Source organism: Sebastes umbrosus, chromosome 2, assembly GCF_015220745.1.
Source record: "Sebastes umbrosus isolate fSebUmb1 chromosome 2, fSebUmb1.pri, whole genome shotgun sequence".
NCBI lineage: Eukaryota > Metazoa > Chordata > Actinopteri > Perciformes > Sebastidae > Sebastes > Sebastes umbrosus.
In genome coordinates this window covers 4,147,936-4,175,546 of record NC_051270.1, presented here as the reverse complement: position 1 = coordinate 4,175,546, position 27,611 = coordinate 4,147,936, and the positions used below count along the sequence as shown (strand labels likewise).

Below are 27,611 nucleotides of genomic sequence, written 5' to 3'. Positions count from 1 at the left end.
ACATTTTTTCGCAAATAACGTTTTTTTTTGGGGGGGTGGCGGAGTTTTTCCTTTTCCAAATTGAGCAAAAGCTCCCTAAGGCAAACTTGTGATATAGGGCTTTATAAATATAAACTTGCACGGCAGCTGGATTCAGTTTATGACATTCAGTTTTATTCTACAGTTCATTTTGAGGGATGTTCAAAATGTCGAAATGCACAGAAACCACCACCGAGCTGTGGTTTAGTAGCCTATCTGACCTTCTGACATTACTCTATTTGTAAACAGCACAATACTGTTTTAGACTACAGCCTAATTATACATATTTTACGTACTGTATTATAGCGTATTTGAATTATACACAGTACAGAAATTAGGAAAGCGTTTGAATCATCTGTACTGTATTTTTGAAACAGTCAATAAAATTCAGTAAATAGTGAAGCCGTCTGTTTCCTTTCTTTATATTCATGTAATAAATAATCTGCATGAGAATTAAAGAAAAAGCATTTGGTTATAATAATCATCCGCTTATAGTGATCGATTTGACCCAGACGGACGTGATCACTATAAGCGGTTTCCGCTGTAATTCTTTGTAAACATGAAGGTTACTCTCATTTTAAAGCAGCAGTATATAAACAGTACATACATTCTTTGCTAACCCACATACCACAGTGTGATGAGACAACATACTTGGATTTTTTATGGTTAGGCAACTGCAATAAAACACCTATATTTCAAAGAATAAAACCTCCTGATTTTTAGTGGTTTAACCGATACAAAGCCCTCGTAGTATTAAGCCTGGACCCCCAAACTGTGGCGAATATTTTCATATATTTCTCACCCCACATTTATCCCCCAGAGAGGGGAGAGTGTAAAGATTCATGGCAGTGACACTGAATGAGTATTCCTGTGTTTATAGTGTATCGTTAGTAGAGCTGGGATGATTCACCCATCTCCCGATTCGATACTATCACAATACTTGGGTGCCGATTTGATATGTATTGCCATTCGATATCACGATTTATTGCGATTTTTGTTGACTTTTTTAACACTAGACCATGGGGAAAAAGTTGAATCATACACTTCTAGGGACTTTTACTTTGGGAAATATCTAAATTAATACATTAAAATATTAGATTTTCAGCATGTATGTAGTCATAGATGTCCTGAAGTCAAATATATCAGGATCATTGTCAGGCATTATTTATAAAATTGTTTCCAGCAACCCAAAAATCAAAGAATAAAGACATTTCCCTCACAAATTAGTGGTATTTTCTATTTAATTTACAAGGGACATGTAATGTTTTATACTTCTGGTGAATATAATCTATATAATTTATGTATTTTGTATATACAGTTCCCTTTGTTAACACCTTATTTTTAAATCTGGACGTAATCACACGTGTATACTTCCTATAACTTCTCCAAGTCCGTCTCTAGCTCTCCCGTCAGCTCCGTTCTCTTTATACATCCATGGTCAGCTCCATTGGGGCCGTTTGAATGCATTTAACATAAATGTCAGTATATGGGTGCTCTACAGTTGTAGCGTCGGCCCATTTGACCACGGAGATGAGAGCGACGGCCGGCTCGACCGCACGTTACCACAATACAATAACGTTTCCTGTCCATGACAGAGTTAGCATGCAGCTTTAGCCGTGATGTCTAGCTCTGCTTTTCCTGCAATGTGTGAAACCCAAAGTGTTTCCATCCTTTACTGGATGTGTAGTGTTTACCACGCTGGATTTAACATGTGAGGGTGCAGGACGTATCCACGCAGACCCTCCAAATATATCGATTCTGGCATTAAAAAAATCTATATAATTTTTTCCCCACCCCTAACCGTTAGTTCTTTGGAGAACCAAACCTATGCTGCTGGTGGTGATATATAACAGTTGTAATATTTTGGCACACTTCATACTGAAGTCTAGTGAAACTGATGGTTTTGTGGTCGTTGGTGCCACAACTTGGCAAACAAAAGTAGTAACACTTGGAAATTTGGATTTACTTTCTTTATGTGCTTTATGTTTCCGTATTTAAAATTGAGCTTTTTGTATTCACAGTTTGATTAATTTCTTGTGCACTTATTTCAAAGATACTAATACATACTCAACTTATGGCTTTTAGAGCCACCCACTCATGTGAGACATGACGTCTTCCTCCACAGAGCCTCTGCCACTGAGAAACAGTGTAGTAGTAATTAATTATATATTACAATAATCCAAAATTAAAATACACTAGTAGTAGAAAATAGACTCATTTAGTAGCAGTCTCTTGACTGGTTGTAGGTGCTGGTGCTGAGTGTGTGAGTGTGTCACCAGTCTAGGTGTAAGTGGGGGTGTTGGTGTAGTTGACATAGTAATTCCTCTTCCGTTGGTTCCTGGATCTGCTCTCTGCAGAGAAAGAGGGGAAAGTCATGGACAAAGAGTTAGCTGTGATTTCTGAGTTATATGACTTACACCCAAACAACAGCGTCATCCTACCTGAACATGAGCTGAACAGATGTTTCATATCGGATCCTCTCCACATCTGTAACAGAGCAGCTGTGACTACGGTCCCACCTGTAGATGAAGTTCTGTTAGAAGACAAGAGACAAAGAGTATTTAGTATGTAGTTTATATTAAAAGATAAGCCTGGCATTATTCCACATCTTTCTTCAACAAGTCACATAAACCACAAATCCCTTTCCGATGTTCCTCCCTTGTTTGTGGCACTGAAGGTGTACGTCTTTTCAAGGTAACCTGACGCACCAGATGATTTGTTTACACAGAACCATCTGAGAAGACGTCACTGGAAACTGTTTGGAAAAGGGCAGGCACTTTAAATAAATACTTGGCAGGTGATCAGATGAACCATCTTTGTTGTTTAGAATAAACAATCGCTTAAGCCACGCCCGTAGCTGCCAGTAGCTCCTCACAGGATGCTGATTGGTCCGGTTACTGGCTGGCTTGACACAGACGCATCACTTGAAGCCTGACAAGATGGATTATCATAATATGTGATCCTGTGATTGTCACGTGATCTCATGACATCGCAAGAATCTAGCTGCTGTCCCATTATTCTAAAACCCCAATAGTTCAAAAAATCTTGCATGAGACAGAAAGCCCATAGTCCGACAGTCCGTTATCCCGAAAACAAAAGCCCACTGCTCCAAAGGCCCACTGCTCCGAAAATTGGAGCCATACAATTTTCCAGACTCTGAAAACATATTGTTCAATTTAACAGATAACGTGTAAATCATAATGTAAATCATAACGTATGACTTTGTATGATAAAGAAAGACTATTCATTTCGGCTGATATTTAACTTTAACAGATCTTCTGTGACCTAAGATAAATAAACTAAAGTGGGCTGTTGTTTCTGGTAAAACGTGCGGTCGGACTATACGGGCTTTCGGTCCAATAGGACACTTTAACTACTGGGGTTCTGAATAATGGGCCGATCAGACCAATGGCATGGCACCATTTGAAGTCAGTCAAATCCATAGGTAGGTTATTTAAATGCATAAAGAAGAAGTTCTGGCTCCATTGTTTCATGCAGTTTAATATACATTGTGCACTGATGTTGAACAGCATCTAAACTGTTGACCGAAACTACTGTGAACTATGATTGATGTCTTTTTCTGTAGCCATTTTATGAATAAATTAGAGCTTTCAAAGTTAACGCGATAATAACGCATTCATTCGTTTTAACGCCACTAGTTTCTTTAATGCAACTTGGGTTTTTTAAGTTGTGGCGGACAGTTTTAAAGATAGAGTGAAGATACTGGCATCAAATGAAACTAGAAAACGAATCCATTGGTACCAACTATGTCATACTAGCTTGTCGAGAAGGAGGTTAAATAACTTACGCTAAATTTTGGCGAGGAAAAACTGTCATGGCCATTTTTAAAGGGGTCCCTTGACCTCTGACTTCCAGATATGTGAATGTAAATGGGTTCTCTGGGTACCCACGAGTCTCCCCTTTACAGACATGCCCACTTTATGATAATCACATGCAGTTTGGGGCAAGTCATAGTCAAGTCAGCACACTGACACACTGACAGCTGTTGTTGCCTGTTGGGCTGCAGTTTGCCATGTTGTGATTTGAGCATATTTTATGCTAAATGCAGTACCTGTGAGGGTTTCTGGACAATACTTGTCATTGTTTTGTGTTGTTAATTGATTTTCAATAATAAATATATACATACAGCATATTTGTCCACTCCCGTGTTGAGAAGAGTATTAAATACTTGACAAATCTCCCTTTAAGGTTCATTTTGAACAGATACAAAACGTGTGATTAATCATGATTAACTATGGACAATCATACATTAAGTATTTGAATCGATTGAGAATGAAGGTATCCGTCTGTGTGAACTGACCTCTAAGATGAGCGCCACAAACAAGTTGACCCACATGACAGACGAGGTGAGCCACCAACACACAAAGTAGATCTTCGACCACCTGAGGAAAAATAACAAGCTCATTATCAACGTCATCATCAGTCACCACCATCAGCTGCATCATCTGCATCAGCTGCTGTGCATGTCAGATATAAAATATGTTCTTACTCAGTGGTGTATCTGCTGTATGCGTCCATGAAGGCCTGCCAGTTGTTGACTATCATGACATCATACAGCAAAATGATGGATGCCTGAGAGAGAGAGAGAGAGAGGGAGAGAGAGGGAGGAAAGACACTCTTCTTTTACTCTTCTACACTTCTTCTATACATTAAAGATACGTAGCAACGGTCTGCTATAAAGAAATAACAGACCGTAGAACGCCGCGATTGACCAATCAGAATCGAGTATTCAACAGAGCCGTGTAATAATAAGGAATATAACACAATAAACATATATCAATCAAAAACATGCACTTCAATCCAAGATTTGATCCTTTCACTGTACATTAGAAGACAATGAAGATCTGACTGTTGTTGTTACTCACAGCGAAGTCATCAAAGTTGTTCGGCCAGTATTCCAGCTGCTCGTAGGTGCCGCACTCCATGCTGAAGTTAGAGGTGACGTTCTCCATGGAGGAGTTGGAGATCACACTGGGACACAATCAGGGAGGTGTTGAGTTGTGTACTTACATTATCTCAGATGTTTACAAAAGTTTTCAAACCCAGAGAAATCTTAATTTTAATCTAGCTAATGGTCCGTTTCATTTGAAGCTATTTGTGAATGTCAGTGTTATGGTAGTCTGCCTGAAGCTGTCATAAATTGTCTTTGAGCCTCGTTCTGTTTCTGTCTCCGTCATGTGTTCTTACTGCGGATGACTTCATACCTCATGTCTGGAGGAGGTTTAATGGTTCCCTCAAACAGCCAGATCCCAATCACAGCAAACACATAGTACACCACCTGCACAGAGAGCAAGAAGAAGACATGAACATGAAGTGTTTGAAAAAAGGTTTTATGAGCCAAAGGCGATGATCTCATGTCATGAGTCAGCCTCTTCAAAAGCATGAAGATGAACGAAATAGAAGATAAAAGGTTTTCACACAACACTAGTAGTGTAAATATTATAATATATTAGTAATATACATATATTTTTTATTTTTCTACTTAGGTTTCATTGGTTTGAAAATGTGTGTGTGATGGGACTCCATCAATAGAAAAGATATTATTTTATATCATATTTGTAAAGGTAACAATAAGTGTAGATCAGCTTGTTGATTTAAAGGAGCAGTGTGTAGGATTTAGTGACATCTAATGGTGAGGTTGCAGATTGCAACCAACTGAATAGCGTGTCAGAGAACTACGGTGGCCTTCAGGTAAAAACTAGGGCTGTCAAATAATAACGCGTTAACGCAAAATTGTTTTAATGCCACTAACCTCTTTAACGCATTAATGCAACCTGCAATTTTTAGGTTGTAAAGGGCTCAGTTTTAAAGCTAGAGTGAAGATACTGGTATCATATGAAACTAGAAAAACCTAATGAATCCATCGGTAGCAAACATGTCATACTAGCTTGTTGCAAAGGAGGCTAAATAACGCTCCAAACTTACGCTACATTTTGTTGAGGAAAAACTGGCATGGCCATTTCAAAGCGGTCCCTTGACCTCTGACCTCAAGATATGTGAATGAAAATGGGTTCTATGGGTACCCACGAGTCTCCCCTTTACAGACATGCCCACTTTATGATAATCACATGCAGTTTGGGTTAAGTCATAGTCAAGTCAGCACACTGACACACTGACAGCTGTTGTTGCCTGTTGGGTTTGAGTTTGCCATGTTATGATTGGAGCATATTGTTTTATGCTAAATGCAGTACCTGTGAGGGTTTCTGGACAATATCTGTCATTGTTTTGTGTTAATTGATTTCCAGTGATAAATATAAACATACGTTTGCATAAAGCAGCATATTTGCCCACTCCCATGTTGATAAGAGTATTAAATACTTGACAAATCTCCCTTTAAGGTACATTTTGAACAAATAAAAACATGTGTGATTAATTTGCGATTAAATATATTAATTGATTGACAGCCCTAGTAAAAAGGCCCTCTTCAGAGCCAGCGTTTGGTTTGTCCGTTCTGGGCTACTGTAGAAACATGGAGGACTCTCTGAAGAGGACCCGCTCCCTAAGTAGATATGAAGGGCTCATTCTAAGCTAATGAAAACACAACAACTCTTATTTTCAGGTGATTAAACACTAAAGAAAACAAAGTTATGAATATCATACTCCATTTCTGCCACTAGATCCCCCGAAATCCTTCACACTGGACTTGTAATGTAGTGTTTGCTGACTCACCAGCAGTATCCCTGCAAAGGCTCGGAGATTTTTCACCAGGTCCAACAGCGTACTCGCGACCAAAGCCATGAGCTGGACGACAAGATGGAACATTTTAAAAGCAGAAAGGGACATAAAGACAGACACAGGAATGTTTTCTTTATGAGGCTGCAGCGTCTGTGTGTACCGGCTATCATGGCTATATCGTACCTTGATATCAGGGATGATGCGCAGGAAGCGGAACACAATCAGCATGTTGATCAGACGAACCATCTCCCACAGAGATATTACACCATGGGACGGGTCCCTGTTGTGACACACACACACACACACACACACACACACACACGTGAGACAATTGTCAGATAATGTAACACAGCTTACTTACTTTAAAATGATATGAAGAAAATACAACCTACCACTGAGAATAAGGAAGCCTGTAGGTGATATATATAGTGATCTGTAGGATCTGATGGAGAGACAAACACATAAGATCAGTGATGAATATCAAAAGTGGTAAATAATATAGCAACAAATCAAATGCTCATCATGAAACATTTTACTTCATTAAACATGAAATAACTGATCTTTTTGGCCACTTGGGGGCAGCAGAAACAAGTAATGAACACACAACGTTGACACATGTACAGTATGGTGACTAGGGCTGTCAATAGATTAAAATATTTAATCGCTATTGCTAAATTAATCACACATTTTTAATCTGTTCAAAATGTACCTTAAAGGGAGATTTTTGTCAAGTATTTAATACTCTTATTAACATGGGAGTGGGCAAATATGCTGCTTTATGTAAATATATGTATATATTTATTATTGGAAATCAATTAACAACACAAAACAATGACAGATATTGTCCAGAAACCCTCACAGGTACTGCATTTAGTATAAAACAATATGCTCAAATCATAACATGGTAAACTGCAGCCCAACAGGCAACAACAGCTGTCAGTGTGTCAGTGTGCTGACTTGACAATAAGACTTGCCCAAGGTCTGGAGGTCAGAGGTCAAGGGACCTTTGAAAATGGCCATGACAGGTTTTCCTCGCCAAAAGTTTGCGTAACTTTGGAGCGTTAATTAACCTCCTTCCCAACAAGCTAGTATGACATGGTTGGTACCAATTAATTCTTTAGGTTTTTTAGTTTCATATGATACCAGTAACTTCACTCTTGCTTTACAACTGTAGCATTAATGTGTTTAAGAAATGAGTGGCGTTAAAACTCAGCCCGCAACAACCTCTGAAAGACAGAATAGCGGCTGGGCCTGCCGGTGGGCCGCCAGAGTGTTAAGGGATTCAAAAATGAGATATAACATGTTAATCAGTGAGCTTTAGAGGTGCTGGTAGGTGAATTTTACTACCGTTGACAGAGCCAGGCTAGCTGTCCCCTAAAATGATGGACTGTTCCTTTAATAATCAGTTTTTTTTTTCCTTATTTGTTTATTTCATTTATTATTATTACTCTATTTTCTTTGTATTGATATTATAATAATAATAATAATTATTATTATTATTATTATTATTATTATTTTATTATTTTTTATTATTATTTTATTTTTTTCTTACTTTTATTTCAATGTTGAATGCTGAAGTTGTTTTCCCTAGTGTACTTAATGTGTTCGTCTCCAAGCTCAACTACTTAAAAAATTGTTTATAAACTATTGTAATTACGAACTGTTAATTGCATGTATGAAAACAACCTCGAAAAAAGGGAAAAAAGAAAGTATGAAAAAAAATAATAATGATCAGGGTGAACACAGAAATGGCATAACACAGAGTTGTCACTCGATGACAGTGCTACACTTCTAAAACACTGCTGTAGGTTGGTCTAACTGCATTTAAACTTCTGTATTTTCTTCATACTGAAGATGGAGTCTAAATCCTGTCCGCACCTTCGAGTCACAACAGATCAACATACAAACATACAAAATATTAAAAGCATGTAAATGTAAATCTGGTCCTTAGTGTCATCGTTTCCCATTTGACTAAAGTGCAGCTGTGCTAAAGTAAATATGACAGTACTGAGAGTGAGCAGGTAGAGCAGGTTTACCAGCAGCAGGATGGTGAGGAAGCCGTCAAAGATGTTGTTCCTGTAGGACAGGTATCCTTTCCAGCCGAAGGCAAAGATCTTCACGCACATTTCAAACAGGTAGTATAGGATGAAGCACAGGTTGATGATCTGACAGTTGGACAGTAGAAGAGGGAAGTAGGTTATGTTCACAATTTCAACCAGGCTGCAATGTTCATCTTATTTATACCCGAAAAAACATTAAATGAAACAACAACAACCTACTGATGATTCTGATATTTCTAAAGACTTAGTTTGTCTTAACGGGAAGCTTAAAGTGGTGAAAATCTGTAATATTATTATTATTATGTTGATATTATATTATTATATCAACATAATTATATTAGAAGTTCAAATAATATACATTAAAAAAACAAGTAAAGTATAAGCAAACTTTCATGGCAATCAGTTCATTAGATTTAGATTTTTTTGTGACCTGATACGTCACCAAATATGGAGGGTTTTAAGGACCAAAACTAAATATATAAATACATAAGTTATTATATAATTAAATCCTTAACTATATAAATAATGATTTAATTAATACTTATTTGTCACCATAAATAAATAAATAACAAATGAAATGAGACATTAAATATATAAATGTTACATTTATTTATTTATATATATATATTTACACATTTGTATATTGATTTATTTATTCATTCATCAGAATCAGAATCTTTATTTATTGCCAGGTGTATCAGGCATACACTAGGAATTTGCTTTGGTTCGTTGGTGCAAATAAGCAGTAAAAAATAAAAATAGGACGAGTAAAACGTTAGAATAAAATAAGAATAAAATAGTTGAAAATCTACCAATATACATTCATATATTTATTTACTTATTAATTTATTCAAACATTTATTTAACTAGTTATTATTTTATTTAATTATATATACTTATTATCCATAGTGTAACACGCTGCAGCAAAATAAATAAATCTGTCAACTTAAATCCATCAAAAGTCAGGGGCCCAGAGCCGATGGCACATTATTTATTTAGTCATGTATTTAAGCATTTACTTAATATTTTGTTTAGTTTTTTGGCCTTTAAAAACCCTCCATAACCGAAACCATCAGGATTCAATATTCACAGTCAGTTGAGGTGTCATTTTGACCTGATGGGGGTACGGGAGGAAAGGTCAGGGGGGTCACCAAAATGATTAAGAATCATCCTCTGTGGACCATGAACATCTGTAAGACATGATCTGACTGAATTCACCTCTATGATGAAGTTGTCTCTCTCTGTCGTGGACTTTTCTGAATTCAACACCAGGACGGTCTGAAACACACACATATGGTAGACAGCTTGGTCAGCGTTTGAGGGTGTATGAGTATATACATGTATGCGTGTATGTGTGCGTGTGTGTGTGTGTGTGTGTGTGTGTGTGTGCAACTTACACATATGCATATGACATTGGCCAAAGCCACCGCGTTTCCAAGTATAGTGAGATAGTAGTGACTGAAGACCACCTGGAGCCTCTGCAGGACTGGAGAGTTGTACTGGGGCAAGGGAGGGTGCTGGAGGAACACACACACACACACACACACACACACACAAACACACACACACAGAGTCAGAGACATGAAGCAGATGTCAAAGTGAAACGTGAAGTTGAATGAATCTTTGAAGCAGCAGATCCCGTGAGCACAGCTCTACCTCCTTAATGCGATCTTTATCCAGCTCGTCAAATATCTTCCTGAACTGCTCTCGATCCATGTAGCCCACATCTGCATACCGCCCCGCCTCCTGAAGTCCAGATGTTGTAAAGGAAAACAGTCAAGGTGAAGAAAAAACGGAGGATGCATCTTCTCATCTCAATGTGTTCTAACTAGGAATGCTAATAATTAACCGTTAACCGACATTAAGAATTTTAACCAATTAACGCTATCGGTTAAACGGTTAAAAGAAATATTAATAATTAATTAGAAAGCTGAGCAAAACACACACTTTCTGCTACAGCTACAGTATAACACCACCGCCGCCACACACACACACAGTCTGTCGAACACTCGCTGACGTCACGCCGCGCTGACAGACCGTATGTGTGTTGCTACTGGGAGCAAGAAGCCCCCAGCAACGCTACAGCTGCTTAAGTAGCACAAACACACAAACACGTTTTGTCGGACAATCGCTGACGTTACGCCGGGCAGACACACAGCTGACAACCTGCTAAACTAAATAATGCGGTGGTGGTGGCGGACTTTTACTGGGAAAGTGGCTGCATGTGTCTGCGACAATACACGCAGCTCCGTGGACGCTACAGTAACTCTACCGGACGGGTGAACTGGGGACTCAGTTGCCTGTTTTGCATGCGACGCATTAATCTTGCCGGTCAATGGTTAATAATCGGTTAAAACTTTTTTTCAAAATTAGCATCCCTAGTTCTAACCCATCCAAGAGCTTCATTTGTGGCAAGATTTATGCTATATATGTTAGGGCTCTCAATCGATTTAATTTTTTTATCACGATTAATAATAAAAAATTAATCGCACATTTTTATCTGTTCAAAATGCACCTTAAAGGGAGATCTGTCAAGTAAATATATATCTTATTCACAGTCTATGCGCTAGAACTGAATATGCTTTTCACATCTCAAATTATGTGCACTATATGCATTTGAGGGATTGTAAGTTTTGTTTTTTTAGAAAATTAAAATGATAAAGAAAAGACAGATGGGGTGTGGTTACTTTCAGAGAAGTGTGCAGGATATCACACTACAGACTGTGCAGGTAGTTTGTATTATCAGTCTCCACATGCATCTAGAATAAAAGTAATCATAATTTGTATTGTATTTTGGTGACAGACGCCCTTTGAGTGGTTGTGTGTGTGTGTGTGTGTGTGTGTGTGTGTGTGTGTGTGTGTATGTGTGTGGTGTCGGCTCTGACCTTAGTGATGGCCGCTCTGTAGTAGCTCTTCATGTGGACCCCGGACATCACCTTCAGCACCACATCAACACCCACATGCTCCCTGACAGAGAAAACAACACATCACTCTCCATGCTTTCTGTTCATTTGATATTGGTGGAGTGCAGAAAACCTGTTTACTGTAAACTGTGCTGACAATACAACGGTTTCAACTCAGATAAAACGTGTGTGTGTCTCTTACTCAGCAGCTCGTTGGGCTCCCTGACAGCTGAGGACTTGGAAAGCAGCTCGGATCCCCAGTCGTCTCCTGATGATGGACGTCTGGACCGACAACTGGACCAGAACATGAACAGAAAGCCTTCAAGCATTTTCCATTGTTATTGTGTGCAGTGTATTTACTGTATTCGTCTCTAGTGGGCTTTAAGAAGTCAGAATGTTATAATCCAGTTAGACTCCTCTTATATTCCAGCAGAGGGCAGTCACAACCCAGCAACCTGTTACACACTCTCTCAGGTGAACAAGTAAAGTACAGGTCATGTAGTAACTACTACTTCACATTTTTTATGACCATTTTCAAAAGCATGCTGTACAGTTTGGGATCTCTTTTCTGACCCTTCAGGGCACCCATTTTCCCTTTTGAATCTTGCTATAGTTGTGTAATTCAAAGTGAACTTCAAGTCAGAATACATTTTTACATTATCGTTGCTTGGTGATGCAAAACTAGGATGAAACTTTGACCATTTGATGGTCTGCTGAAGGATATTTTTTTTATCGTGGCATTTATATATATTTATAAACACCAGACTTTTAACCAGGAGACCCGTGTTGGAGACTGTTGTTGACTGGTGTTTTTGATTTTATTTAGTTTACGTACTTATTTTAAGCCGAACAATGACGTTTTCCATAACCCTAACTAAGTGTTTTTTTGGGGACGTTTGCTTAGCGCAGAAATGACACACGAAAAGGATAAAATCATGGATGTATTAAGAGAACTGGATACAGCGTTGGAGGCGGGCTCCCGGTCATTCCTATGAGAGTTGCTCAGTAGCGCATGAAGCCAAAATGGCTCGACTGTAAAGTGATAAAGTACTCGGATCTTCCGGCGATCTTCTGCATCCATTGGGCCCATGGAGCAGACGCAGTAGCGTGTCCTTTAACTCCGCCTACCAGCCCTCACTCTAGTCTCGGTCTGGGTCTCATTCACATGAACGGAGGAAGGAAAAATAACTCTGGATTCAGCTATTAGTGTGTTTTATAGCTTTAAGACCTAATGATTTAAATAAGGACTGTTAGAGTGTTCATACTGGGAAGTTGATTCACCTCAACAAAAAAAGATTATCCGCTGAGTTACAGACGTCTCTGGGAAAGTCTATGGGAAAAAAGTATTTTTGGGCCGAATGGCATCACGTGACGCACACAGAAGTTATAGTACCGCCATTTGGCCACAACGAAAATTGGCATCAACGACCGGCGCTCTTCCTGTGGAGCTTGGAAAAGACGCTGTTGGTTGCATTATGGGAATTGTAGACTCTAGTTTGGATAAAATGAGCCTCTAATGCTTCGATTTCATCTCTTGTGAATCCTCCAACTGCAATGCTAAAATCCCAGGATGTACATGTTAGAGTGGTAATGCTGAGGCTCAATATGATTTTCAATATGAGTTTAGCACAAAATCATGACTCAATGTTGGGCGTAAATGCTGCGGTATATGAAATATGTCAGATGACAGATCTTCCACTGCTAAGGCGTGGGGTTTTTCTCTGTTGACAGACCTGTTTTTCCAGCTGGGAATAATTAAGTAACAGCAGTCATGATTTGTTTAGTAAAAATATAAAAAATCGTCTCACAGCCTCACATTAATGCTAATATAATCAAAACAGACTGTGCGTGTAGTGGGTGGAGCTGTAACTGCATGATGATGTCATACTGTATGCGTGACTCACCAGTAAATATCCCCTGAACTGGTTATAGATGATGGCCGTCAGTAAGTTCATCAGACAGTAGGTTCCTGCCAGGAGGCAAAACAAACTCCCTCTTTAAACACTTCACTCAACACAATAACGTACTACCACTTCAAGTCACTTAAAGGGATAGTTTGGTTGTTCTGAAGTGGGGTTGTTGTAGCAGGCAGAAGTACCAGCTGTACTGCTGTAGACGGAAGTTTATCATCTTAAGTTTATGTGATATTTATAATATTTTCACCGCTTTACCTTGCCGTCAGACAGCCCTTTACGGCGGAGAACTGAAGCTGTTTTACCGTTTTATAGTTTGTTTGTGTTATTCTGTGACTTTGGTATCTGAACTAACCCTTCCAAAAACCAAAGAGACACAATAACATAAACAAACTAACCGATCGAGGCAGCGGTAAACCAGCAACTCCCGTGTTCTGTGAGGTAAAATTGCTCATTTTGTCAATGGAGTCTGGTGGTTTTGGAGAGAGCATAGATGACGGATTCAGTTCCCCGTCAGAAAAGGCTGTCTGATGGCGAGGTAACCTGTGAAAATATTCCAAATAAAGCGTAAATTTAAACTGATATAGATTCTTTTAGGTGTCTAAAATCTGTTATGCTGCTGCACACCCCGTCCACAGCAGTACGTTGCTTTGCTCCTGTGCCGGTTCTCCAAACTGGGGGCATGCCGACCGCCATCTACTGTAGGTAATACACCAACTATGGATAAGTAATCCATGCAACCCCACTTTAAAACATCCGAACTGTCCCTTTAAAGCCGCTGCACTGACACAGGCAATAATAATCACTACTTACCAATCACACTGAAGAGGACAAAGAAGATGGAGTTGCCTCTGTTTAGGGAGTAGGCAGGGATCATCACTGTGACGGGACAGAAGACATGTTGAAAAGGAGTTCCATCACAGAAACAGAGATTACCAGCAGTCAACAACACGGCTTGTTGTCTATCATGTGACTGATTGTGTACCATCTGGGTTGTTGGCCGTGGTTAGCAGCACCAGCAGAGAGGTCAGAGAGCTCGGCAGGTCTCTGAAATGTAACCTCCACTCCCCGTTCTTCTCTGGATCCTGAAACACAGACGGAGAGGCAGAGTGGACTTAAACCTCGTATTGTTCTCTCTACGCTGGTGTTAATATAGTACTGAAATACATTTTAAAAAATAAAGAATAAAGATCTGTTGTTTTTTCTGTTTCTGTTTTGAGTTCCTGAACTATTGTCCAGAATAAATAAACATTACTCTACCGTCAGATGACTTGTGACAGGAATTTATCGTTAGTTTTGATATTTTGTAGAAAACAAGCCGTTTGTAAATCAATACTTTGTGTCTAATTAGTGATTTATTTAGTAAGTAGCTGTGTAAGTTGGATAACGGCTCGCTGTACATGATCCCTGACATCACGTACAGTATGTCTTTTATAACAGCGAGCTGGACACGTTACCTCTGGGCCAGCTGTTGTACTAGCCTCTGTAATTCACTACAATCTCTCATTAAGCTTTTCTTTAATCTGTCTTTCTATTAAAGTAAAACATGTTTCTGATAGGGATGCACCGATTGTGAAATTCTGGGCCGATACGATACTGATGTTTAAAATAACAATTTGTACGATAGCCGATACTGATGTTTTTGATGATGCTGTTTATTTTGTTTTTGTTGTTATTTGTTCCCCTTTTGTGCCAGGGAAACAAAGACCTCTTCATTATATACAAAAAATAAATAACTGAGCTGTACTAAAGCCATTGAGCATTTCATTACACTGTCTTTGAATGAGCTCAAACTCAACTATCTCTAATATAACCTTCTTTCACATGATTTTTTTTTTTTTTTTAATAATTAACAGAACATTTACAAAACTGATGTGACACAACAGATAAAAACATCGCCCACTGCCATAAATGTCATCTTGGCAGTCAACAAGGTGAATATTGACCCGATACCGATGTACGGCCAATAAATCGGTGCATCCCTAGTTTTGGAGTAAATAAATGAGTGTCTACAGCGGCGTTTGATATTAGAATTCAAACCACAAGTTTTTGGAAATTGTTTGGGCCTCAACTATATTAAAGTGGCTTCATATATTCACCTTCTTCCTTCCACCATCTAGTGAGTTAAAGCTTTGCTCTTGCTTATATATATTTGATATCCTATCCATCCAACCTTCCCTGAGTCAGTCTGTGACATTATTTTAATCATTTTTTAATTGATGTCTCTGTTATTGCAACTGCATTTTCAATGATATATGAAGAGTGGCTTTTTTTTGGGACAGTGACCCTTGGCTGTTGAGATGCCATCACAGTCTGGGACAAGTCCAGACACACACACACACACACATGTCCACACACATGTCCACACACGCCACAGTGTCAGCAGTACAATACAGTAGTGTGTATCAGGGCGTGACGTGACCTGAACTCACCTCGCTTTTAGCAAACAGCAGCATGCCGATCATAGTGAAGAGGCAGAGGTGGAGCGCCAACAGCAGGATGACACTGTACAGACAGGACAACACACACATGACTAAATATTACATCACCCATGAGCCTTAGCTACTGTTGCTATAGAAAAAGAAGCCAGTCAGCACTGCACCAATTTCAGGATGTTTGTTGATGCAACTGGGAACAAAATACGGCACCACAGAAGCTTAAACTGACCCAGAATCTGAAAGTGAACTGATCCAAACTGAACACTGTGTTATCAGGTTTCTACAAAGCGTCAACTTAAAGCTTCTGCACGCGGCTAGAGGTGCAAACAACAGATTTTAAAGCTCTGTGATTGGGTCGTAGTTGACTTCTCCTTTCACATTTGTATGTACAAATTGGGGCTGTCAAAGTTAACGCGATAATAGAGCCTTCAAATTTGTTTTAACGTCACTTATATCTTTAACGCATTAACGCAACTTTCATTAAAAGTAAAGATACTGGTATCATATGGAACTAAAAAACCTAATGAATCCATTGGTACCAACCATGTCATAGTAGATTGTCAAGAAGGAGGCTAAATAACACTCCAAACTGACTCTACATTTTGGCGAAGAAAAACTGTCATGTCCATTTCCAAAGGGGTCCCTTGACCTCTGACCTCAAGATATGTGAATGAAAATGGGTTCTATGGGTACCCATGAGTCTCCCCTTTACAGACATGCCCACTTTATGATAATCACATGCAGTTTGGGGCAAGTCATAGTCAAGTCAGCACACTGACACACTGACAGCTGTTGTTGCCTGTTGGGCTGCAGTTTGCCATGTTATGATTTGAGCATATTGTTTTATGCTAAATGCAGTACCTGTGAGGGTTTCTGGACAACATCTGTCATTGTTTTGTGTTGTTAATTGATTTGCAATAATACAAATAGACACATGTGTATGATGAAGTAGAGGTGGTGCAGTCAGAGTGTATCACCGTCAGCCTGCGGTCACATTATGGGGAAGCAGCGACCCGCTGACAGAAGTGAGAGTAGAAGATGAGTGAGCCAGCTGCAGGTGTGACTGGAGTTTCAGTGTGCTGAACTAAACCACTCAGTCCCCCAGAGTAATTAGTAATGTAATACCCCTTTAAATCAGTAGATGTTAGATAGACCTCCGTAAAGCAGTCAAATACCTGGCGATCTCTGGCAGAGTCCTCTTGATGCACTTCAGCGTCTTTTTCATCAGGGAAGAGTTCTGCAGGAGGAAGAACGGCCGGAGGAGTCGCCGTACTCGAAGTCTCTGATTAAAAGAGAAAAGATAGGATCACTTTTTTAGAAAGATTGTGAGTCATTTGAATTCACTCGGCCCTCCTCAAGACAGAGCAGGCCATGTGTGAAGTCACAAGAACGAGTACATGCACTTCAACAGAACTAGAAATAATTTCAACTACAAAGTCTACTTAACTACCTTTTCCAGAGTTTCCATCCGTGTTGACTGTGACATGCGGTCAACAGATACACACTTTATACTCACTGTAATGTATATTTACAATATACAAAGTGTATACATTTTTTATCTGTTCAAAATGTACCTTAAAGGGAGATTTGTCAAGTATTTAATACTCTTATCAATATGTGAGTGGACACATATGCTGCTTTATGTAAACATATGTATATATTTATTTTTGGAAAATAATTAATAACACAAAACAATGACAGATATTGTCCAGAAACCCTCACAGGTACTGCATTTAACATAAAACAATATGCTCAAATCATAACATGGCAAAATGCAGCCCAACAGGCAACAACAGCTGTCAGTGTGTCAGTGTGCTGACTTGACTATGACTTGCCCCAAACTGCATGTGATTATCATAAAGTGGGCATGTCTGTAAAGGGGAGACTCGTGGGTACCCATAGAACCCATTTTCATTCACATATCTGGAGGTCAGAGGTCAAGGGACCCCTTTGAAAATGGCTATGCCAGTTTTTCCTCGACAAAATATAGCGCACATTTGGAGCGTTATTTAACCTCCTTCCCGATAAGCTAGTATGACATGATTGGTACCGATGGATTCTTTAGGTTTTATACTTTCATATGAAGTCAGTATCTTCACTCTAGCTTTAAAACCTTTAGCCCGGTACAACTTAAAAATTGCAAGTTACGTTATTATCGCATTAACTTTTACAGCCCTAGTTTATATATATTTATTAAATACGCAGCGCTGTTGTTAAATGAACCTTAATTTTACCTTCAGACAAACTAATTTGGCATTAACAAATATTAAATGTTTTCTCTGAGACCTATATTTATCTATAGAAGTTATTATATCTTATGTTTAAAACACGATGGGACCACCAGTGAAGTACCAAATGGCTTGCTGAGATAAGACACAGTTTGGTGACACAGTTTAACAGTCAGCAGTTCTCTGCAAATTCTCCCCCATCACTGCTGGTTGATGTGCAGCTCCCGAAGTATCCTCGATAAAATGGACGAAGCAAGACCACTGCCAGTCATTTGGAATGTATTTGACTAACTTTGAATTGGGCCATGACTGATAATGAGAGTGGCCTACAGTCAGATTTCTCTGCTCTTTGGCGAACTGTCTCACTGACTTCTCTACAGCTAAAACCACACTGTGCATCTCCAGAAGCGTGACCGAGGAGGACGGCCTCACTCACCTCATCGCACACCATGCTGACAGACAACACCCAGTCGATGATGGAGAATGTAATGACTACCGTGTAGCCGATCAGCCACTTGTTCTTTCTGAACTCCTCCCAGCCAATCAGGTAGCTCTGAGGACAAAACAGACGGAGTGAAGCAGTACGGTTCAAACGCACAAATAAGAAGGTAATTAATAACTATCAAAAGCAGCAAGATTATTTGGAAACATCACAAAATCCACGACAGCTGCCAAGGTCCTGGGAGCAAAAATGTTTCCCAAGCTGGCTGCATGTGCTTACCTTAACGGCGAGATCGAGAGCGAAGATGACGAGGCAGACCATCTCGATGCCTTCGGTGAGGCCGCAGGGAGGCTCCCAGGGAGGAGAGCGATGCCGGGGGTCCGAGGACATGGACATGGAGGACGGGCGCTCCAAGAACGCCAGCAGCAACACCACCGCGATGGTTAGGCCCAAACCCCTGGTGCAGAGAAAGATGGGTGACAAATGGATGGAGGCATATGGTAGAAATATGGTAAATAGACTTGCATTTATGCAGCGCTTTTCTAGTCTTCCGACCCCTCAAAGCGATTTACACTATATGTCAGCATTCATCCATTGTCTACCTAACTCAGGTCCGTAGCAGTTTTTTATCCATAGATGAGCTGAACAGGTGTTGGAAGGTGTGAACTCACCACTGGAATATCCTGGAGTAGTACCATCGATACAGGCACAGCGAGCGGGCGTCCACCCGGTGGTTGATGGACCGGTACTATGAGCAAGCAAACAAAAGGGAAGAAGACAGTGATGTGATGTAGTAAAATAATGAAAGACTTTTTGATAATCTTTAGGCTGAGGGACATTTAGGGTAGTAGTCAAAGTCCAACGACCTAATTAGGTCTATTTTCACATACCATAATCCAGAGGTGGGACCAAGTCATTGTTTTGCAAGTCACAAGTAAGTCTCAAGTCTTTGCACTCAAGTCCCAAGTCCTTAACTTTGAGTTTCGAGTCCTAAACAAGTCATAATACGCTCTTCAACAAATGTAACACCATTTTAACAACAGAGTAACTGACACTAACTGGTGCTCAGTAACGTAACGTTAGTCCTTCATGGTTCTCTCCTGCATCTTGCTACTGTCGGATTAGTTCAAACAAAGTGGATCTGGGGAATTAAGTGTAAGATAATCCCAATAATACTCACCATAAATAAAGAGTCCAGAGTTCAACAAAATAAATGAGTCAAACAAATCAATAAAGGATCTCTCAAGAAATAAATAAACCCAATATCCCGATGCTGTCGGAGTGACCTCCGGTACCGGGCAGTTGGTGCACACACTTTTTAAATAACATACTTTTTAATCTTTGGGCTTGGGGGAGGGTATCTATTTTCAACTCAAAAGGCTCAAGTTCAAGTGAAGTCTGGAGTCCCTGGTGTTAAAGACCAAGTCGAGTTGCAGATCTTTAATTATTTCGTCAAATTGAGTCTAAAGTCATCAAATTTGTGACTCGAGTCTAAGTTGTATATCTCGAGTACACACCGCTGTCATAATCTACGGCACGTTGGCCCCTGCGGACCGTTCTGGCTGTTGACAGTTGTCAATAAAGATTAGTTTGAAAGCTCCGAGGCAGGCAAAATTTGTTTTCCAACAGAGGTCTGTACGGGTCATAATGCTAACGAGGCAGAAACGTGCTGCCTTGATCGTCTGTGACATCCTGTCTGCTGAAACAAAAACTAAAAAAAACGTGGTGGCGTAGATGGACTCGCAGGTGGAGGGAAGATGTGTATGGCAGAGAGAAGTGGAGGTAAGCTAGCTACGTTTTACTATATCTATAATGAGTACATTATTATCTTGATAGCTACGCTCTGATTATTGTAAAAAGAGGAGATAAAAGGCACTGACGTTTGGGAATCAACTCGTGGATCTGCTTCAACTGTACGAGAGGCCGTAGTCGGCTGACCAAAATTTCTGACATGTCAGAAATTCATCCGACTGTCTGACGGACGGTCGGGAGGAGTTCATCGGTCCTCGGTTCCCCCTGTCACTGCACGGCAAACGACGCCCGACGAAGCTGAAATTCGACTCTAAAATGAGTCGTGCGGCTAAAAATTCAGGCCAGAAACGGGCTAACGTCGTACAGTGTACGTCCAGCTTTAGAAATCTTACAGTAATGTGAATTCATGAACATGAAGGACGTAGGAAAGAAAACTGTGAGGGCCAACCCTACTCTCAATATGATACCTCTCCATTTAACTTTTCTTACTAATGACCAAAAGAGAAATAAGAAAGGAAAGTCATTGTGCTTACCTGTATGGCGTCCTCGATGAGTACGACAGCTTGTTGGATGTAGAGGTCCCGATCATCTGTGAACAGTGAGACAAGTTTCTGTAGGACCATCTGAACAACAACATATGTCTTTACATAACTCAGAGGTGAGCTCAACTGTCCTCTAAGTAAATAGCTCAACATGGTTCCTTGTACAACAATAGACTAATTGTCAGACTAAAACAAACAACAGAACTGGTTGGATAGGGAGCCGGGTTGGAGGTTGGCTCTTTCTTGAGGCAAAACTGGGAAAAACTGGAAGTCTGGTAAAGGTGTGTCTTACTTTTCTAACTGTGTTTTATCTCTACTCAAACACACAAAACTCCCCACTACGGGTGGGCGTCTGTGTCTATTTTCATATTGTCCAATCCAGCAGCGCCGGAATGAGCTTTGGATGACGTAATACAATGTTTGCCATTGGATTCTAAGAGACTGCGGCTGGGCATGCTCCCCTGGAAAAACGATTTGAACATTTTAAAGTTAAATGCATCAATCTGGAGCACTTTGAGAGCAACATTACGAGGCTAGATCTCTGAAGAACTTGGTGCTCTGGTAAACAGTTTAGTAAAGGTTGTCTGGTTATGAATGCTGATGGCAAGAAGTCACACATCATAAGCATGGCAAACAAGACGGGGTGCCGCAGACCCCTCGCACTGAGTGAGGACAGCACGCCCCGGTTGACAGTCGTGCCGGGGATCCCGTCCCTCTCCACAGAGGGAGAGAGGGCGCACTGCGCAGCGAGCACTCCCCGGGCCCCAGGCAGCGGCCTTTCCAAGCAGACCTAGAGCCGGTCGCGGCGCACCGGATGATGCGCTTACTGGCTGTGGATTTAATGTATTGGCTTCAATATATTCCAGAAATCTGAATGCAAAACATGTCCCTCATTAGGCTAATTCACTCTACATTTTGAACAAATAAAAAATGTGTAATTAATTTGCGAATAAAACACAAATAATATATTGTAGTTGATTGACAGCACCAGTAAAATAGAGTAACACTGTATATAGAAGCTATCAGAGACTCAGCATGAGCTTGTTCCACAGCTGTCAGGTGATTATGTTCAATGACTGTTACTGTTCCACACAGCAGTTACAGAGACAGACATGATGACTCAGTCCTGGCCACACGCACACACACATTCACACACTCACACATTCACACACTGCTGACTCAATGCTTCACAGCAGGATGTGTCATAGCGGCGGTGGGAGCCTCTGACAGGGCAACACTTAAAACGGCTGCAACACACACGGCCAAAACACACACTCACACACACATGCACACACGCACACACCACAGTGGACAGACAAGTGTGAGCTGCACTTCTCACACTTGTTGCAGTCGAGAAAAAGAGAAACTGTCAGAGAAATCCTGTACTGACAATATAACATATAAACAATATTACAATAAATACAATTACAATAAAAAATAACAATATCCATATTATCTAATAATATTTTCCTGTACGCATTTAAGTGGTCAACAATGTAGTATATGACAGAAATAGCTACAAGATTCAGATTTATGGAGTAATTTTCAATTTGTGAACTTTAAAGTTGTGGATTAACGTCATACATTAATATATATATCTGCAGTCATTTTAAAATAAAAATGTAATATTTAATGTTTATGTTATTATAAACTCCTTATTACACGGCTGTGTTGAATACTAATTCTGATTGGTCATTCCCGGCATTCTGCGGTCTGTAATTTCTCTAAAATAGACCGTTGCTATGTATAACAGACCGTTGCTATGTATAGCAGACCGTTGCTATGGATAGCAGACCGTTGCTATGCTACATCACAATTACTATTACTTAATACTTTAAAGTGAATTATCAACTATTGGATTATTCTTTATACTAAATGCAGTACCTGTGAGGGTTTCTGGACAATATCTGTCATTGTTTTGTGTTGTTAATTTATATCCAATAATACATATATACATACATTTGCATAAAGCAGCATATTTGCCCACTCCCATGTTGATAAGAGTATTAAATACTTGACAAATCTCCCATTAAGGTATTAAAAAAATGTACGATTAATTTGCCATTAATAGCGATTAACTATGGACAATCATGCGATTAATTGTGATTAAATATTTTAATCGATTGACAGCCATAGTATAAATATTTTCGGTTCACTATGAAAGTGTGGCAGGTCTTAGGTGATTAATGGGAAACACTGTGCGACACCATACAGCACACAGTCTTGAGGGGGCAGTAGGCTTTTTACATACACATTGGCCACAACATAACAATACGTCGCTCAGAGCTGCAACAAATTTTAATTGGATGGCAATTCCTAATAGAATAGAAGTATAAATAGATGCAGTTTTCCCCACATGATCGGCGCGTATGGTGGTAGTCGGGTACCACAGAGGAGAATTTGGTGCTAACTGCAAAGAGAGTCTGCAAATGTGGCGACACATTGCCAGAGTAGATCAACCTAAAAGAAAGAAATGAAGAGCGCGGTGAAAGAACCGAATGAAGAATGTCTCACTGTTCACAAGAATGTTTTCAGAGAAGTGGCGCTGCACGGATAAGAGAGAGGCAGCAACAGCAGTACAATGAGCTGCAGTGTTTTTAATGACATTATGCAGTTTTATGGACGGGAAATTTCAGTTTTTTTTTAAAATCAGTTTTAATCAGGTTACCAGCCTTTGAAAAGATAACCCAAAAAGTTAATTTTGGAGTCACAGGACACATCACTGCTACTTTAATTCTATTATCTTGAATGACTATAACAAAGGGGGATTCTCACTTTATTTGCACAACAGTTTACGGTCTTGTGCATCATAGTAAGTGGAATGAAACTGATCAAAGCTGTAGGAAATCAACGTATCTTAATTAAAATAATACATATATACATCTGCTTTTCTCACAGAATGTGCTTTTCTTACCACCTTCTGCTTGTCTACTATACTCTCCTGTTCTACACCAACATTAAGTCTGTACTGTCTGAGTCAAAGACAGTTTTCATACCACTTAAACTAATTGATTCGGCTGTGACGTCAGAATCAGATGAACTGATTGGAGACCTGATAAGGCACCACGAGGACGAAGCCAAGTCACCTTCCAAACATTAGAGACAGACATTAAAAAAATTTCAGTTTAGGGAAATTGTGATGGGTATTATTAAAAATGTTATGACATTTTACAGAATTACTCTATTAAATACTTGACGGATATTCAACATTTTAACATAGTTGCTAGTTGCTGCCTTAATAGAGTATATTCTAAAACTATATACTTAGTGGACACTTTATATAGGTACAACTGTACCGTATGGCAGCAACTCGGTGCATAGAGTCATGCAGACATGGTCGAAGCTTCAGTTGTAGTTCAGACCAAACATCAGAAATGTGATCTAAAGTGACTTTAAGTGTGAAAGGATGGTTTGAGTATCTCAGGCCCTGTTCAGACCTGGTATTAAGATGCGTCCTCAGTGACCGGATCACAAGTGGACAGCTTTAAGTACGTCTGTTCACACCTGGCATTAGAATACGTCTTGAGTGACCACCTGTGATCCGACCTCAGTTCCCCGCTCTATATGCAAATAAACACGTAGTAAACACACGGCTAATACAGCAGACATTGTGACGTAATATTACAGGAATGTCTGTAGTAATATCGTGAATTTAGGTACATTTTTTTTTTACATTTTTATAACATCGAAATATAAGGTTATTGGACTGAAAGATCTGATCTCAATGCGTATTGAGTGCGTTCGCACCTGTACTTAGAGCTGTCCACTTGTGATCCGATCACTGAGGACGTATGTTAATACCAGGTCTGAACAGGGCCTATGACACTGCTGCACCCGATTCGACTATCAGGCCATTAAACAGGTGTTATAAGTCGCTATAAGCACCATAGATGTGGGTCAATAGGGGCCCGCTAGCTGCAATAATTTGAAACAAAAACGGTCCGCCAGAGTCCGACATCAGAACTACGCCCAAAGCAACGGTCTGTTATACATAGCAACGGTCTGCTATAAGGAAATAACAGACCGTAGATCGCTGAGATTGACCAATCAGAATCGAGTCTTCAACAAAGCCGTGTAATAAGTAAGGGATAATGTACAGCAAGCCGGTCAATGTTGTGAAAGAATCCCCGTCAGGGTGATGCTGCACCCCGACGCTCGCAGCGGAGGGGTCTCTCATCGCCCTGAAGGGGATTCTTTCACAACAATATCCCGCTAGCTGTACATTATCCCGCTTATTACACAGTTACTTACTTAAGAAATCAATAATTTGACACAAAAACGGTCCGCCAGAGTCCGACATCAGAACTGCGCCCATAGCAACGGTCCGTTATACATAGCAACTACAACTAAAAAACTACAACTTCTTTAGGTTTAGGCAACAAAAAACACTTAGTTATGTTTTGGGAAAAACATTGTGTTTGGGGTTAAAATAACTACAAACACAACTACACATTGATGGTTTTACACGGGATGCACACTCCTATGTTTTGTGTCCCATCCATCGTCCCCGACCTCCTATCATAATTACTACGGTCGCTAGACATCGCTGTTGTGTTCTTTTATACCTTGTTTCGGTGATCTACCATTTGAATAGATGATAAAATCTACTAGTAGGTGCAGTAGGCCCCTCTTGACCCACATAAATGGGGCTTAAAGCGATTGATAACGTCTATTTAATAGCCTATATAGTACCTTTAAGTATAATTTGCAGATGCAACTTGTGTTCTTTTATTTGAGTGTAAAGTTTAAAGCAGCCAATAGGACTTTTGTCTATATTAGAGGATCTGAATCTTCTTCCACCACTGCCCAAACAGAGTTAACGCCACCGACCTGAGAGCTTCATAACTCAGACTCCACCTCCACTCACCTGAGTCGCTCTCGACGCTGCACGACTGTCCGGCCACCTCGTAGGACATCTTCCTCCTGCTGCTGCTGCTGCTGCCCGGAGCCCCTCCGTGCTCTTTGCCCGGCAAGGAGCCATAATCCTCGGCGGCTCCGTTCACAGTCCCGGTCAGCAGACTGTCCGATTCCATCCAGGAAATCTCTACCACAAGTTCCTCCTCTGTGGCTGCTGCTGCTCAGCTGTGAAAGTGAAAGTAAACAGTCAGGAGTGGAGTAAAGCTCCTGAGAAAGTTTAGTCTCTCTCTCTATTATAGCCTCCAGTTATGGACTATACTCAGAGTTACATAGTTTCAACAGAGAGAGGACATAACATGCGTCAGGCTGAGGGCACACAGAAGGGAATGTGCTTTTAGGAAGTCGCCCCTCTGCTCTGCTCCACCCTCCTCCTCCTGACTCTAGTATCACTTTACACTTTAAAACACAGACTCCACCTACAGTACACTGACTGCACATGCTGCAGTCTGCAGTACACTGACTGCACATGCTGTAGTCTGCAGTACACTGACTGCACATGCTGCAGTCTGCAGTACACTGACTGCACATGCTGCAGGCTGCAGTACACTGATTGCACATGCTGCAGTCTGCAGTACACTGACTGCACATGCTGCAGGCTGCAGTACACTGACTGCACATGCTGCAGTCTGCAGTACACTGACTGCACATGCTGCAGGCTGCAGTACACTGACTGCACATGCTGCAGTCTGCAGTACACTGACTGCACATGCTGCAGGCTGCAGTACACTGACTGCACATGCTGCAGGCTGCAGTACACTGACTGCACATGCTGCAGGCTGCAGTACACTGACTGCACATGCTGTAGTCTGCAGCAGCAGCCTACTGCAGGAGAGACATCTGAGAGTGGCTGGTTGCAGAAGTAAAGCAGTAATTGGAATAGAATAGAATATAATAGTATAGAAAGCTTTATTGTCATTATTGTATTAAATACAACGAGATTCACAGTTTGCCACTTCTGGTCAGTGCTTTAAAGGTCCCATATTATAAAAAAGTGAGATTTCATGTTTTTTTATTATAAAGCAGGCTTAAGTCCTATATAAATACTGTGAAAGTATCGAAACGCTCAATCCACAGGGAAATACACACAGCCCGTATTCAGAAATTCTGCATTTGAAACAAGCTGTCAGGATTTCTGCCCATTCGTGATGTCACGAATATACAATATTTAGACCCTTGACACAATTTTAAACTTTAACATTATAAATGTGTCTCAGTTTATTTCCTAATGCAGTGTATGTGAATAACATCAGCTGACAGGAAGTAAACATGGACCCAAACTGTTGCCTAGCAACGCAATTCCGTTGCAATTCCATTGAAATGTACTAAAACGGAGCATTTCAACAGAGGGTAAATACAGGTATATTCAGCCAATGGTCCTAATTAAAATATAGAAATATTAAAGAACATTATGTGATGGATAATGCCCGATGAGGGGTTCATTATCAGGAGTTAATGGACGATGTGGTGGGATGTCAGGAGGCTGACTGCAGTTCACTTAACGGCCACAGGTATCATTAATAATATGGATTTTCTGAAAGTTACATAAAGTACCTTTAGTTATTTTAAATGAATTTTAAAAGTGTATAAGGGTTTAGAAAATTATGATAGAAGTATATGATGGAAAGAAAAAAGATAAGATTAAAAAACAGTACTAAGAAAGATGAAACATGTTAATTATGCTGTCAGCTGAACCGGCACATCT

General features: G+C 40.1%; 1 protein-coding gene across 1 annotated transcript; it reads right to left on the bottom strand.

Annotated features, from left to right (window-relative positions):
• Window positions 1–1,711: 1,711 nt before the first annotated feature.
• tpcn2 (two pore segment channel 2) lies at window positions 1,712–26,258 on the bottom strand. The gene is made up of 25 exons (XM_037752157.1): window positions 25,860–26,258; window positions 20,984–21,039; window positions 19,370–19,446; window positions 18,978–19,155; window positions 18,693–18,809; window positions 17,204–17,310; window positions 16,023–16,095; window positions 14,576–14,675; window positions 14,404–14,469; window positions 13,582–13,646; window positions 11,880–11,971; window positions 11,660–11,741; window positions 10,431–10,520; window positions 10,172–10,291; window positions 9,993–10,052; window positions 8,751–8,879; window positions 7,107–7,156; window positions 6,898–6,994; window positions 6,709–6,780; window positions 5,244–5,317; window positions 4,905–5,010; window positions 4,529–4,611; window positions 4,340–4,421; window positions 2,460–2,551; window positions 1,712–2,369 (listed from the first exon to the last, which is right to left on the bottom strand). The coding sequence occupies exons 1-25, from the start codon at window positions 26,023–26,025 to the stop codon at window positions 2,291–2,293; spliced, it is 2,313 nt and encodes a 770-aa protein (XP_037608085.1). The 5' UTR covers window positions 26,026–26,258; the 3' UTR covers window positions 1,712–2,290.
• Between the last annotated feature and the right edge of the window lie 1,353 nt (window positions 26,259–27,611).

Excerpts from the sequence above, each read along its gene's own strand:
- tpcn2 (XM_037752157.1), bottom strand. The coding sequence starts at position 26,025 with ATGGAATCGGACAGTCTGCTGACCGGGACTGTGAACGGAGCCGCCGAG. Across the intron at positions 19,156-19,369 it reads TACTCCAGGATATTCCAGTG|GGGTTTGGGCCTAACCATCG; the intron begins GTGAGTTCACAC and ends TCTCTGCACCAG. Across the intron at positions 2,370-2,459 it reads TCTGTTCAGCTCATGTTCAG|AGAGCAGATCCAGGAACCAA; the intron begins GTAGGATGACGC and ends CTTTCTCTGCAG.